The sequence below is a fragment of the Papaver somniferum genome, chromosome 8, assembly GCF_003573695.1.
Source record: "Papaver somniferum cultivar HN1 chromosome 8, ASM357369v1, whole genome shotgun sequence".
Classification (NCBI taxonomy): domain Eukaryota; kingdom Viridiplantae; phylum Streptophyta; class Magnoliopsida; order Ranunculales; family Papaveraceae; genus Papaver; species Papaver somniferum.
In genome coordinates this window covers 2,004,879-2,020,797 of record NC_039365.1, presented here as the reverse complement: position 1 = coordinate 2,020,797, position 15,919 = coordinate 2,004,879, and the positions used below count along the sequence as shown (strand labels likewise).

The following is a 15,919-nucleotide window of genomic DNA, read 5'->3' as shown; positions in this document are numbered from 1 at the left end:
ATCATTTTGGCGGCGCCGACGCGGATTTGTGCTTAAGTAGAATTTTTAGGTTTTTTTTTATTTCATTTGTTCTTTTTACGTTTCTTTGGGTGTGTCTTTGTATTACAGGTTTGAAGTTGGATACTAAATACTTGGAATCAAAGCTTAAAGCTAAAAGAGAAGGAAAAAGACAAAGCAAAAAAAAAGAGCGAAAGAAAAAATTAAAAAAAAGAAAAAAGAGAGAATTTATTTATTTATTTAGAGTCCTTCCATTTTTTGTAATTATTATTATTTTATTTTTTTATTTCTTTTCTTTTGCACTTTATTTGGACTTTGGACTTGGATAATTATTTTATTTTTTTTAAACCCTAAGGAAGGGTACATTAAATATAAAACTGTTTGCAGGGAAGGAAGACGATTACAATATCGTCTCGGCCCCTCGGATTCGTACATGACATAGGAGTCGTGGCCCGAGTCGACTTCAGCGGTTCTGCACCCGTCTGATACGGGAGGTAAGCTTTCGAAACACCCGTGAATCCCCTGTTAGCGGGTTTATTGTATGCCTTAAGGTGAATATATGCTGAGGATTTGAATACGGTTGTTTTAATTTCCTAGTAAAGGGCAAGGCCTGGCCAAATTAAGATAAGGACTCGGATTTCATCACCGTTTCCTTCTTGCCCGCTCAAAATTTCGTAAAAGGAGCTAGATCAGGAGCTTTAGGAAAACAAACCAAACGCGAACCTAAGCTTAAAATTTTGACTAGAACGACACCTATATGGTAACGAGCTTAGTAGGAAAGTCGTTCGAAGAATATTGGTTACTCTTTTAGCATACTTCGAAGTTCATGATGGTTTCTGTGAGTTGAATGCGTGACTGCGCCGCCTTGTGATAGCGGTGAGGCCTTGGGTATCAAAGCTCCACTGAGATTCCCTCGCCTCAATTCAACTTACTTTGACTCAGATTGATTCCAGAGGGGTTTGCTTAAATTGTAACGAATTCCCTTTCGAAGGATTAGAAGCTGGTCTAGAAATAATCTAAGTGGAGCCATCATGCTTGTTGTTTGCTAGATTTTATAGGTTTGATTTGGTCGAGTCAGCCTTGTTTGTGATTGTGTAGAATTCCCTTGCAATTAAGAATGTCTAACTGGTATGATAGAAGCCAATACAATGATTATCGACCTGAATTTGAATATGGACATCATCCTTTCTATGACCATGTTGGGAATAGTGGTTGGGAACTCCATCCTTTGGAAGGATATGGGTCATACCCTGGTGAGCCCAATTACTATCCACACATGCATCAGTCTTACGAGCAAGAAGATTATAGTACTAGTTCTTCGTCTCTAGAGGATACAATCAAACTATTGAAAAGTAGTCCTTTTTATGATCCCTCTGTTCCTATTCCTCCTTTAGAAGAGTCCCTCAGGAAGTTAGCTGAGTCGACGCGTAAGTTAGCTGAGATGAATAGTATAATTATAGATGAAAGAACTACAATAATGAGTGAACCTTCTTTAGAAGACAACCTCAAGCGGATAGCTGAGACGAACGAAAGAATTGCTCGAAATTACTTGAATTTCCAATATAGTGTATCCAATAATACCCCTGATAATGAAGATAGTTATTTACATAATTAAGATAACAAGGTTAGAATTGGTAGCACTACTTGTTTTGATGAGGTTCGATCTTTTTCATGTTATTATGATGAGGATAGTGTTGATGGAGAATCATACTTATGTAGGAATAGTGATCAGGAAATGGTTACTTCAATTGAGCTTTACAATGATAATATTATTTCTAGTTCAAATCCAAATAATTTTAATAATTATTCACCTATTCAAAAGGACGAGGATTTGACTAGAGATACCATCGTTTTAGGCGATGTAGTATTTCCTGTTTACAAAGCCGATAATGATTTAGAGGAAGGAGTTTATTCTGAGAATAATGTTTTAGAGTCTATCGATTTAGAAACAATAGTCTTAGACGAAGAAGATGAACTCGTAGAGATGAGTGAGTATGAACTGGTGTGGTTTTAAAAGAACCTACAATTTAGACCTGCAAGTATACAGGGTCAGTTGTAGTGAGTGAGGTAAGCAGGGGTTTTTCCTCAGGGACAAGGAGGGAACTGATGTTGTTTTTCTAATATTTTCCTAACTAATTTCTAACCTACAGTGACAATGACTAAGGAATTTGGGATATGGGAGGGACTGCTAGGCTTTGAATCCACCTCTAGCCCTATACTAAGAATTCAACTGAGTATGATACTCTTTTCCTTGTAACAGATAAGGAAGAAGTGTCAAGTCCATCACTTACCTAAGGTGTTTCACCAATGGATAGTTCAATCGCAACTAAAGTATTAACCCGAAGCACTAATTGTCTAATCAAGCACAACTAGTCGAAGGATTAACAATAATCTATCAAACATGAGTTGCAGTTCAATCAACACAATGTTATCCTAACTACAATGGATGCTTGACATACATTGTGAGAGCAGAGTATTGATTCACTGAGATTAAATCTATCATACAACATTTTAAGCATTCAAGAATCACACAAACAACATAAATAACATAGTACAAAGCTATGGTTTCATCTCAACCTTAACTTAGTGAACTAAAACATGATCAAATTATACTACTGGATGAAACAGATGAAATAGTAAAATTACAGAACACTAAGAGCTTGGTGCTCCCGCTAGCCCGAGCATACCCACACACACACAATATCACCTTCTATTTATAATTTTACATGAAATCCCTAATTTCTAAACCCTAATTTTGAAAGAACCCGAATTTTGAAAATCGAGAATTCACTCATTGATGCTCTGAATTTGTCTCCTCTGCTCTCTTGCTCGTCCTTCCTTTCCTCTTCTGCTACAAACCCATGCCTTCTTGGTCTTCTCTGCGCTCCTAGTTAACCCTAGCTTCTCACTTCCTAATTCATAGCATCCAGGAATGATTCTAGGAATGAGAAAGAGGGAAACTAGGGAGATGGATTTTTGTCGGGTGGTTGTGGTGGTGGAACTCGAGGGATGGGAGATGGTGGAGCAGACGTTGGTGGTGTCGGGGAGAGGGATTTGCAGGCTCTGCAATTTTTGGGAAGAAGGGGAAGAAGATCTCGAGAGAAGAATGGGTTAGGGGATGTTTGTTTTGGGGTATAGGTATTCTAGGTTATGGTGTTGAGCGGTCTCATCAAATTGTGATGTCATCGAAGGGAAGATGTTGGATGAAAAGATGAGAGAATGATCCAACGGCGCGACGGAAGTGGATGTGGAGCGACCGTTGGATGTGAGATACATCAAAACTGACGGTCCAAGATGGAGTTAGGTGCTATAGTGTTAGACAGGAACATCAAAGATCGATGTACTCTGATGAAGCGACCGTTAGATGATGGAATGGATCCAATCTGACGGCTAAGGAGAGAAGCGGGTTTGGGTTTGGATTTTGGGTTTAGGATATGGGTTTGGGTTTAGGAAATGGATTTGGGCTTAGGTAATCTTGAGCCCACTTCTTCTTTAAGAACAATTTCTTCCTTGTTAAGCCCATTTTCATCCTTGAGTCTTTCATACCGCATCCTTCACTTCTTTTTCGCTAGAGTTTCCTTCGGCTTTTTCCCGTGTCTTTGCTCTTTTGGCTCCGTGAGTTAACCAGGCTTTATTTAGTACCTAAAAATGCAAAATTAATTGAGAAAAGTATTTATTCTTGAAAACAACGAAAAAACAGAATATGAGATAAAATGGAGCGTTAGTGCACAAATGATGAGTTAAATGCCAATAAAAATGTGCAAATATATATAATATTTGGCACTCATCAAATACTCCCAAACCTGAATTTTACTTGTCCTCAAGTAAAACAAAACTAAGGAAATCCTACCTATACCACTGTCGCTGGTCTCTCGATTGCATTTAGCGAATGTAATAAGCCTTTTAAACCACTAAGTGTCCCTAGTGGACGAGTTGAAGTCTCGTGAAGGTTTGCTTAGAACGTACCTACAAAGTTCTAGGACAAAATATAAGCTCAGATTTCATGAAATGTGACATGTGCAAGACAGTAGAAGCTCACAGCAAAATGGATATGTCAATCTAGCTATAAAAGGAACAATACTAGCACTGATAACAAATAAAAACATGTGATAAGAGTGTAAAGTGTATCTACACATGTGTAAAGAAAGATCGGATGTTATGACTACTAATCACCAAGAGATAGTTTCTCAGGCTAAGAACCGAGGTCGAAATCTAGCTAGCTTTCTGGACTTTACGAGAATTGTGAATGAGTTGGAGGTATTTCACAATTACTCGCGTTGTACATCAATGGCATACACCCTTCCTTGCTTATAACACAAAAACACAAAAGATGACTCTTTACATGACTCTTATTTACATTGACTACTCTCTTTTATTTTTGGAACAAGAGAGGATGGAATTCATAAATACTTGATTTTTTTTTTCCAAAAAAATTATTTACAACATGGGAACTCTTTTGATACATAAGCAAAAAGAAACAAAAAATTACATGACACTTTGCAAGAGGTATCCCTTTTTGATGCACCCAGTTAAATTCGATAGTGGTCTTTCTTAATGTAACATCCACCTTCTATCCCAACCAACCAAAGAACAAGCTAGTCAAGTTTCGTTCAGTATTCTAAAGTGATTTGCAATCGTGACTTCCGATAGAACACCTCAAGGATGAGGCTATACATGTATTGGTAGATCGTGCGCGTGCAAGTTTCTTATCACTATGTGAATTGTGCTAGAATCAGGGTGCCTAAATATCTAGACTAAGAATCCTTATGTTTACATACATGCACAAGAGTCAACATTTCAAGGTAAATGAGCTCCATTTTTATGTTTTTTTTTTTCGAATTTTTTAATTTTTAACTTTGATTTTTCATTTTTTTTCATTTTTTTTTCCAAAAAGAAAGAGTTTTGTTTTCAATTATAGCATGTTATCAAAGTATATACTTTTCACCCCCAAACCTAAACTAAACATTGTCCTCAATGATTATAACACATACCATGAGAACGATGCTAAGTGTAGAAAAAGGAAAGAGATTACCGGATATTGGCGAAAGCAAGTTTTGAACTCCATTATTCAAGGAAAAACTCAACAGTAACTCAACTGAATTCACATTGGGTTATCACAATATATACAAGAAACATATGATTCCACTAAACATTACCTACCAAATTATATACAAACAATTCACTATATACATAAAGTCTAAAGAGTTGAGGATCAACCCAAAAGACAAAGTGTTGAAACATAGACAGTTTCAAAACACTAAAATTAGACTGAAATGAGAGTGAGAGTGAAAAACCAAATGAATCACCCCTAAACCTATATTTTTCAACAGGTTTACTTTTAAGCACAAAATCTTTTAATTTTAAGGGTTCAGGATTCACAAGGTCTAACTCAAAATGGACTTTTTGCGGGATGGTCAGAGAAATTAATTCTAACTGTGGCTCTTTAAAAATGTTGTATTTTGATGCAAAATAGTCCAAAAGGACTTGGGAGGCACACAGTTCCAATCCTAGATTAGGACTCTCAGAATAGTTGGTTTAAATTTTTTTTGACAAACCAAATCTAGGTTGGGTGGAATAATCTCAATCTGTGACTTAGGAAAGAAAGTAGGTACTTCTAAGTTATTTTCATGTATAGGACCAATAGTACCAGCACATACTTTCCTTAAATCAGAAATAGGTGAATCATGCTCACATTCATCGAACAAAATATCAAAACCTAGCTCGGTATCATGATTGTCCGAAGTACTCAAATCAACATCAGAAGAAATAACATATTGTGACTTAGGTATGGAATCAGACACAACTAATTCGTTTTCAATTATAGGAACATTAGTGTCTACAGAAGATTCAACTTTTCCTATGTCATGCTCATCTTCACAGAACAATTGTACAAGCCCCATATCAGTATCAGAATCATTTGAATTTCTATGAGTATTAGAAGAAACAACATTCATGAAGGTCGAGAGCGATAATCCATATGTTATTGAACCAAGAGGTTCCACAATATTTTCATGTTCTTCTAACATAACATCATTATCATCATAATCTTCATAATCATCATCATGGTAACATGCATATTGGTCCTCATTAACAGTGGTGGTGTCATTAGTCGATTCATGTTCCTCTAAATTAGGTTCATATTCAACATCATTTACATGAATGGGACTAGACACTTCATTAGGGACAACATACATTTCCTCATGAATTTCCTCCTTTTGTAGGTGAAGCAAAATCTGATCTAAATATGCCTGAATTCGTGATGTAGATCTAGCAAAGTTTTGCTCACTGAGTCTGAAAGCTTCTGTGGTGGAGTCTAAATTCATGGGAGTACAAAATTCTTCATGTTCAAATTGTAGTGAATGGTACATGTGTGCATGGTCATTAGGGTTTATAAAAGATTGATCGCAACCCTCAAAGGATTGATTATGGTCCCAATGACTACCAGCCTCACAATTTGTGGGCATTTCATAATTTGGATTTTCATGGGATTCTCTAAATTTCCTACAATCATGCAAAATATAGAAATATTTATCAGAGTGGTATAAACCACCACATAAGGTACATGCATAGATTTCAGGTCGTCTATGTGAACTAGATGCTACAAATTTCTCATGTGTTTGCATTTCTAAAGCAGTGATCCGAGCCTCTAACTGATTCACAAGTGACGAATGTGTGAGTTGGATATTGTCTAGATGTTCATTTTCACTCAATGGTGGATGATACATGTGTGAATAGTCATTAGGGTTTGCATATTGAGGTTCATGACCTATAGAAGGTCCATAATAATAATCCCTATAACTATTTACATCATGGTCTGTGGGATGCTCATAAGGTGAATCTTGCCCGTAAGCTTCTCTAATAGATTTATTCCCAGTGGCAGACCAAAATCCAGACATGTTATGTTTATCAAACAATCACACAATTCAAAAAGAGAAATAAGGCCCACACTTTTCAGTTATGGGTTTCAAAAATTTGGTTTTTTAGGCTTTAAAGGTAAAGCCTATTTGGGAATTTTTGGTTTAACTGGGTTTTAAAATTTGGTTTCAAAATGGAAGCAAAATTTTGGTTTAAATGGAAGCAATTTTTGGTTTTAAAGAGGGAGAAAACTTGGTTTTTTTTAAAATATTGGGAGAAAAACTTTGGTTTTAAAACTAGGAGCAAGACCACATTGGTGGGAGAATGCACAACCCACTAGGCAGTTTGGACGAAGCCCAGCAGAGAAGTTTTAGTTGGGTTTTGAGGCCCACAATTCAGTCTAGGACAGGCCCAAAATTCAGTTTTAGAGCCCACAGTTCAGTTTAAATCAAAGTTACAAGCCCATGATACAATTTAAACAAGCCCACAGTTTACAATTCAGTTGGGTTTACACTTTAGTTTGGCTGAAGTTGAGCCCAAAGTTTAGGCTTACCCCTTTTTAGCCATTGCACAAACCAGTTGGGTCTTTGTCTTTGGCAAACCAATGCAGCACCACAATTCAGAATTTCTTCATCTTTATTCTTCACAGCACCACACCACCTGTTTGAGGCACTAGAACAGTTTTGTTCTGCTTCCCCTTCTCCTTGTTTTGCACAGCAGTTGCAGGTACCTGGTGGTTTTCAGAAGAGAGAATTAGTTCTCACATCAGCAAATTTCATGCATTCAAGATGACACTGCTAACTCAGCATACAACTCAGGCATTCACAACATCAAATTTCAGCAAATTTCACAGTTGACAGCACCACACCACATTCACAGCAACAGATTTCAGGCATTCAAGATGACAACAACACATTCAAGCACTCACAGTATGTTAAACTTCACAGTTGCACTTGTTATAGAACCAAAAATGACCCACTGGTCAATATGCAGACTTAATGCTCAAGTACTCCAAGCAAATGCAGTAACAGATGCAGTTGTGGCAAGGCCAAGACTGGGAAGCAGGCAATTACAGGGCAGGGCAAATCTACAGACAATGACAAAATGAACAAAGCCACAGATAATGAGCAAAGCCACAGATGCAGTGATGCTTTGCAGGTATGCAGGTGACAAAACAAAGAGAAAGCTAACACATATATACACAAGGTAACTGTTTGCTAAGTATGCAAATGAGGCAGACTATGTTACATGGCAGACTAAGCTAACACATATATACAAACAGTAATCCAAGATGAAGTGGAATGCAGGGAAAATGAAAGTGCAGTGGAAATGAAAATGCAGTGATGCTAAGTTAACAACTACAAAATGGCAGATAAACTACAGCTAAGATGAAGTGGAATGATGATGTTATTAAACTATTACAAAATGGCATATCAAATAAACTAGTTAAATCTAACACTATTAACAACAAAAAAACCAAAAGTCTAACACATATATACAAGCAGTATATTAAAAATCAGTAAAGTGGAAGAAAAGAAACAATCACACCGCTACCGAGTCCCCGGCAACGGCGCCAAAAACTTGGTGTGGTTTTAAAAGAACCTACAACTTAGACCTGCAAGTATACAGGGTCAGTTGTAGTGAGTGAGGTAAGCAGGGGTTTGTCCTCAGGGACAAGGAGGGAACTGATGTTGTTTTTCTAATATTTTCCTAACTAATTTCTAACCTACAGTGACAATGACTAAGGAATTTGGGATATGGGAGGGACTGCTAGGCTTTGAATCCACCTCTAGCCCTACATTAAGCATTCAACTGAGTATGATACTCTTGTCCTTGTAACAAGGAAGAAGTGTCCTTATCTAAAATTATCCAAATCCACACATGATATATTTTCTAAAATTATTTTATAACCCTAATTCTTTAACTAATATATAGATGACGTGGTGTGGTGTAGTTTTAGTTAGATATTTATACAGAGGATGTGTACCTTTTTATTGAAATTTTATTTAATTAATATTAATTTTAATTCATTAAATAAGCATTTTTACTATAATTTACATTAAAAAAATCTAATTTTCCACCGATTTTATTCCTACTTTATGAAAAAGAAATGCAAAAATGAGTTGGCTAGCCTCTAAACATTCAAAAAAAAAAAAAACCTAAAAGGGTAAACTCAAAAAAATAACATTCGAAAATTAAAAGGGTAAACTCTATAATGAAAGGGAACAACAGGGCTAACTAGGGATTTATTTTTTTGCTTCCGAGTGGAGGAATATCTTGAAGTAACCTGTTATATGGGCGGCATGGTTTATTAGAGGGGCGGCAATGTGATAGTAATGTCTCTCTAGTTGGTTAGGGGATGTCCTATAGGGGGTGTAAATTAACTAGATTATCCTCCCCATTTTTTATCCAAAATCAAAGCTAAATTGAAAATTTCTTTTCTTTCTTCTTCTCTTGTCCTCCTCCCATCAACCGTAACCTCCATTAAAACTCAAAATTTCATCATCTTCGATTAATCGACAATTCGAAAATTAATCAAGTGTCGTGTAATGACTTATATGAGGTATGTTTTGAAAACCCAGTTACAATTTGGTTTATTTTGTTCGATTTAAGTTCAATTTCTATCAAAAATTAGGGTTTTAGATGAAAATTGAAATTGAAATTTCTGGGTTTATGTGAGTTACGATTGATTTTAACTCAATTACGAACCGTAACGGGATATTTTGATGTTTTTACGGTTGGTAATAGTTCAATTACCAACCTATGTTCTTATATCTGAGATTTTTCTTCAGTTACAGTTGGTAACCATTTTAGTTTACAAACCGTAACTCAGTTACGGTTGGTATCGAGCATTTGGTTACCTTCAATTACAGTTGGTTTCGAACATTTAGTTACCAACCGTAACTGGTTTAAGATTGGGTTTTCTTCAAATTTAACCAGTTACGGTTGGTAGTTCATCTTTTACGAACCGTAACTTCGATTTACGATTGGTTATGAGCAAAATTCCAACAATAATTAGCTCTGAAAATGTAAATAAAATGAATTTTTTACGTATTTTAGATAATTTTGAGCAACAAAAAGCTAGTTGAGACTAATTTAGAAGTATACCCGATTATTTTCAGGTCGTGGTTCTTCATTTTGTTGGTTAATTTCTTCAGTTGATTGAGATTGACCTTCTCCTCTAAACCATTTTTTTAAACTCTAAAAATCTGATTTTTGTTTTGATTATGAGTTAATATAAGTGAAATTAATCATTAACACTAAACTTAATTATCATCACTAAACTAGGTGATCAATTATGAGATTAATTTATCATTTCCAGTATTTTTTTTATAAAAATACTTTGAATGATCATGTAATGACTCTTTTTATCCTAATAGAATGCCGCCCCCTAATAAAACACGCGGCCACTATAACATGTTACATCTTGAAACATTCACCCTTTGTTGCCCAGACTTGCCTTTAATTATCCGCTGGATAGACCGGCGGGAAACCCAAAATCCTTTTTCAAAATTTAAATTAAACAGAGATTTAAAATTATAATAATAAATAGTATTTTCTATTATAATTTTCATTTTTTTTTAAAATACCTTTTCAGTTTTATTTTCTTATTTAGGTTCTTCATTTCTCCTTCATCTTCTCAGATCTAGGTTTCCATAATCCAATAAAACCCCCCAACTATTTCCCGCCTTTTTTTTAACCAGAGAACCCAGTAAGCCTAGCCATTGCTGAGAAATGTGGGTTTTCGCTGAAGCTGATGACAAAGGAGTAAAATTCGAAGATGAGGAAGTTGAGAGATGTGGAGAGTTGTTGTTTTGTGGTGGAACGAGTTGGGATACCTTAGGTCGTAAAGGATACTTACGATCTCCTCATGGAAATTTGATTTCTCCTACTCGATTAAGACCTCTAATTGGCGTTAACATTCGTTATGTTGCTGCTGGTTGCGGTAAATTTCTTCTCTCCAATTTCAATTTCGTCTTCTTTTTCCTTTAATGATTGATTTCTGGGATTTTTCTCAAAGTAATGCCATTTTTACTGATTAAATTGAGGTGTGTGCTTTATAGTATCTTTCCATTGTGTTGCATTGGATGTCGAAGGTCGTGCTTATACATGGGGAAAAAATACGGTATTTATGAGAAATTATTATCCAATTTTCGAAAGTTTTGTTTTGTTTGGGTTGGGTTGGATTATATGCTGCTTATTGGATTTAGTTGTTTCGCAGAAGGGACAATTGGGACATGGTGATATGATTAATCGTGATAGGCCGACAATTGTATTTGGACTATCTGGGTAAGTTTATGTCTCTTATCTGCTTTGGGTAGTGGGAATTTGAACCAACATCTTCTTTTTTTGACATTAGTAGATACAATTAATCCGGGGCATCCTAGATGTTACCTGATAGTCTGTGGATTTATGTGCAAAGACTATTTGCTTTCTGCGAATTTGTTGGTCATTACTAACCTTTGCCTCTAAAATGGGTGTAACACTTCCATTGGGATGTTCGCCTTGTGGAAATTACTACTGACGATAGTATGGTGAACTAATCCTCTTGCATCTGTTCTTTTATCAACAAAATGAATGTAACGTCATTGTTGGCTGCAGACACAAAATAATCAAAGCAGGCGCTGGTAGAGCTCATACAGTAGTGGTGACTGATGACGGAAAGTCCTTTGCCTTTGGCTGGAATAAGCATGGGCAATGTGGAACAGGTTCAACAAGGACTGGTAAGTGCAAGTTGTTTGATTGTTTGATGATGGTGTATTCTTTTACGGAATCCATAAAGTTATAGATATTGCAGAGTTAGTAGCTAGGTAACCCTTGCTGGCACCCCCATCTTGAGTCATAAACTGATTGTTAGTTCGAATCATTTCTGTAAATTTCACTAGCAAGGAAATTGTGTAAGTAGTGACTGAGTTAAAAATGTTAAGTTCATTGTGTAAGTAGTGGCTAAGTTTTACATCTTAAATGTTAAGTTCATTGCGTAAGTAGTGACTAAGTTTTGCATCTAAAATGTTAAGTTCATTGTAAGGATTACAAAAAAAAGGTTTACTTTGGACACCAAAATTAAGGATGATTATCATATGGAGAGCACTCCTGGAATTGGTGCACCAAATTGTTATCTTGCGCATTCCTGTCAATCACATTATCTCTATACTATTAAATTTTACTTCTGAATTCATTCTTTATATTGAGTTTATCATCAAGCTTTTTAGAATTATTTGTTGGTTAATCAATTTTACCTATATGAGATTTTTCTTTAACATTCTTTTTGAACAGTTTCAATGCTCATCAACTCACATAGCTTTTCTTAATTTCTGCAGAGTTCCTGCAGTCACCAGTTTCTAGTCAAGTTTCTGAAGTCACAAATGTTGTTTGTGGAGGTGATTTTACTGTGTGGCTGTCATCTGTGGAGGGATCGTCCATACTGTAAGTTTACTGTAGTTGTACTTTACCTGATTCTCAGGCACTCGTAACCATCATTTGAGCGCTTCTTGCCATCTTTCTGTTTAGATTGATTCCATGTTTCTAGATTTCGTTGTTTACTTGTGGATATAAATAACTGTTTTTGTTTCTCAGAACTGCAGGTCTTCCACAGTATGGTCAACTAGGCCATGGGACAGATAATATGGTATGTCTAAGAAACATTTCACACCTCCTTCTTTTCAGTTGTGTTCTCTTTAGGAATTCTAATAGACTGTTTGCATTACTTGCAGTACAATACCAAAAGTGCCTCTGTGCAGCTTGCTTATGAAGCCCAACCTTGTCCAAAAGCAATAGCCGCTTTTGCAGGGTCAACTGTTGTTAAAGTTGCATGTGGAACAAACCATACAGGTTTTTCATAACTTCCACCCTTCAGGTTTTTCATAACTATTGTCAAAGTTGCGAGTAGTACTAATGCATGTTTTTTTTTTTGTGTGTGCTTCCAGTTGCTGTGGATTCTAAGGGTCTTGTTTACACGTTAGTAGTCCACCACTGCTCCACTTCTTATTTACCTGTGCTTTAGAGGGGCAACTATTGTTTTCATATGTTGTTCGGCACTACATATTTATCTCCCTCTCTCTAACTCTCTGCTGTATATTCAGGTGGGGTTATGGTGGCTATGGAAGGTTTCACTCGTCCCATATTAAAGAAGCTTTTCTCCTCTTACTTATCATCTCTTCTAAATTTCTAAGATGAAACTGTTTGAGTTCGTGGTGCTCAGGCTGGGGCATTATGAGCAGAAAGACGAATGGACTCCTCGTGCTGTAAATTTCTTCCTAAGGAAAGTTCTACCTCCCAATGCAATTGTGGCTGCTGGTGCTCATAATTCTGCAGTCACTGGCGGTAAATAAAATAATTCAGCCTAAATTTTAGATGTTTATGGAGCAGCTTCTATTATTTGTTTATCCTTGTATCATTTGCTTGTAGATAGTACGTTGGGCTATATTCGTTGTACAACCATTTGCTAGACCTAGCTAAGCAGGGCATAGATCATATCTTCCATATAGGAACAAGATACTCAGACATGGTTTGTAGTCAAGTTGACTAGGTTTCTGAAATGAGAGACAGAATGCCAAGATACCCAGTGAAGCACGGCATAGATCATATCTACCATATCTATCTATCTCTGTCATAGTCGGAACTGTATTGAGAGACGAACTGAATTACAATTATTCTTAAGTTTTCTCGATTTGTAATGTAAATTTTGTTTATGTACTAGTAGTTACTTTGTCTATCACTCCAGAGTCCCTACACTCTTATTCACTGTGATCTGTTAGAAAAAGTGTATATTTTTGATAACTTAAGTGTTTTTCAGGTGGAGGGCAATTATACATGTGGGGAAAAATGAAGGTTACTACAGGCGATGATTGGATGTATCCGAAGCCTCTTCTGGACTTAAGGTTTTGTGACAGGCCTTGCATGTTTTTCCTCTTAGAGTTTTTAAATTCTAAACTCTAGTTGTTGTATGATTGTTACTTGTAACCTCGTTTTTAAAATTTCGTGTATATTCATATGTATACACACCTTGCTGGTTGGGTCTGTTGACCCTTCCAACTGCTAATCTCTGGGCTATTCTCTAATTGGTTTTTTTCCTTTCTAATTGGTGTGTTTCATTTCTAATTGGTTTCGCTAATCTCTGGGCTACTCTGTCCGGTTGTTTTCGTATGATGTTCAATAACCGCAATATACATTATGTGTATATGTATTTATAATTAGCTGTATTTTCATGTCTTCTCATTATCAGTGGCTGGAATATTCGTTGCATGGATTCAGGCGCCTCACACAATTTTGTTGGTGCTGAACAGTCGTGTATAAGTTGGGGTCATGCTCTGAATGGACAGCTTGGATACGGTCCTGAGGGACCAAAGTAAGTGTTGCTTTTCCTTACAGTCTGTATGTTCCTGTTGGCTGGAGATATCATAAGATCCCACTTTTCTTGATGTCCCGGTTTAACTTTATTTTGATGTGTTTGCTCATTGTGCCATAGATCTACAATGAATCCCAAAAAAGTTGATATCCTTGAGGGTATGCATGTAATGAGGTATGAATTTGACAGCTCTTTGTTCGTCGTTCATGTTATGTGCTGCATAAATTTTAAGCTCTATCTGGCATCATTAGAAGTAAAGTTTCACCAATAAAATAAAACGACTAATCCTGATTTTGGCTGTAAAATTACTTTTGTAGTGTCGCCTGTGGTTCAGTTTATTCAATGGTGGTGGTTGATAGAACAAATGCTGGTGATAAGCTTGATCAGGTAAGCATTGCTGTGAAACAGTCCTCATAATGAAAAAAAATAAAAAATACAGCAGATGCAAGTAATCTAGTTTTCTGTCCTGATTGCAGCTTGATGTTTATGAGGGCAAACCTTTTGAAGAAGGTAAGTTTTGGTTAGGCGTATCGTAATCTTTACATTCTATTGACCGAGTCACGTTTCTGCTGTTTTTGTCAAGTTCTTCATTAATGCTGATTCTCTCCGCTGCAGGGACTGCTGAACCCAAGGCTGAAAGTCCTGCACCAAAGAAAGCTGGTGCTATTGCTTCATACAAAAAAACGAAGAAGTCTAAAGATTCGTCAGAGTCTGCTGAACCCAAGGCCAAAGGTCCTGCACCAAAGGAAGATGGTGCTAAAGCTTCATCCAATAAAAGGAAGAATTTTGAAGATACGTCAGAATCTGAAAATGAAGAGGACGAGAGTGACAGCGAAAATGGATCAGATGGTGATGAGAACGGTCATGTAGAAGAAAAATATCGTGGTGGTGGTAGTGCAGGAAAAAGTAGTGGTGCGAAGGAACCTGCGGCTGGAAAAGGCACCGGACGTACGAGAGGACGACTTCCTTCTGCAGAAAAGGAAAGCACGCAGCTGTTAGTGAGGAACTGGTGGAAAGAAAGGCAGGCCAAGAAAAGTCATGAAGAGCACAAAACAATAACAAATTGGACAACAAGTCTTTGGCTTCACTAATTAGGCAGGGTAGGGTCTTCTGAAATCTAACTGGATCGAGTCATGCTGTTAGAAAACATACTCCAGTGCTAAGAAGATCCTGTGACACGATCTTCATTTTTGTATAGATGCGGCACAAGTTGGAAATATTGCAAAATACATGTGAAGAGAAAAAATGGCTCGAGGCCCGTAACTAGACACCGAGTTCCATTAAATTTGATTATAGTTTGCCGTCGCCGTTAGTCCGGTGTTATGCGGTGACAAGTAGTGAAAGCTTACGGTGATTCTGTACATGTGGGCGTTTAGTAGAGTAAGTTACACTGAATACGTGGGCCAGTAATAGAACTTTGTTGACTAGGTTTCACAAGTCTTTTTAGTCTGACGGCTATAGAATGGTATAACCTGTGTTCTACTCGGACAGGCCGGCGTAAAACCTATATTCTACTCTTAGGAGATATTCTCTAATCGACCCGATACTTGTTACTGGAAAAGACTTTGGATTTGGATTTGGGTTTGGCTATAAAATGGTATAACATCTACTAGATGGATTTGACAATACAAATCTGTAGAAAGTAAAAAAATTTGTAAGTTGAAAAACAAGAATATAAATTGACCACACAATTTCAAAATTACTTCGAGTAATTTTTTC

General features: G+C 36.6%; 1 protein-coding gene across 1 annotated transcript; it reads left to right on the top strand.

Annotated features, from left to right (window-relative positions):
* Positions 1-10,497: 10,497 nt before the first annotated feature.
* Positions 10,498-15,534, top strand: LOC113304559 (protein RCC2 homolog). The gene is made up of 16 exons (XM_026553700.1): positions 10,498-10,798; positions 10,917-10,978; positions 11,075-11,142; positions 11,455-11,576; positions 12,174-12,279; positions 12,430-12,481; positions 12,567-12,684; positions 12,780-12,810; positions 12,936-12,959; positions 13,055-13,176; positions 13,649-13,733; positions 14,078-14,200; positions 14,321-14,374; positions 14,518-14,587; positions 14,677-14,710; positions 14,816-15,534. Exons 1-16 carry the CDS (start codon positions 10,588-10,590, stop codon positions 15,289-15,291), a joined length of 1,758 nt encoding a protein of 585 aa, XP_026409485.1. The 5' UTR covers positions 10,498-10,587; the 3' UTR covers positions 15,292-15,534.
* Positions 15,535-15,919: the final 385 nt, after the last annotated feature.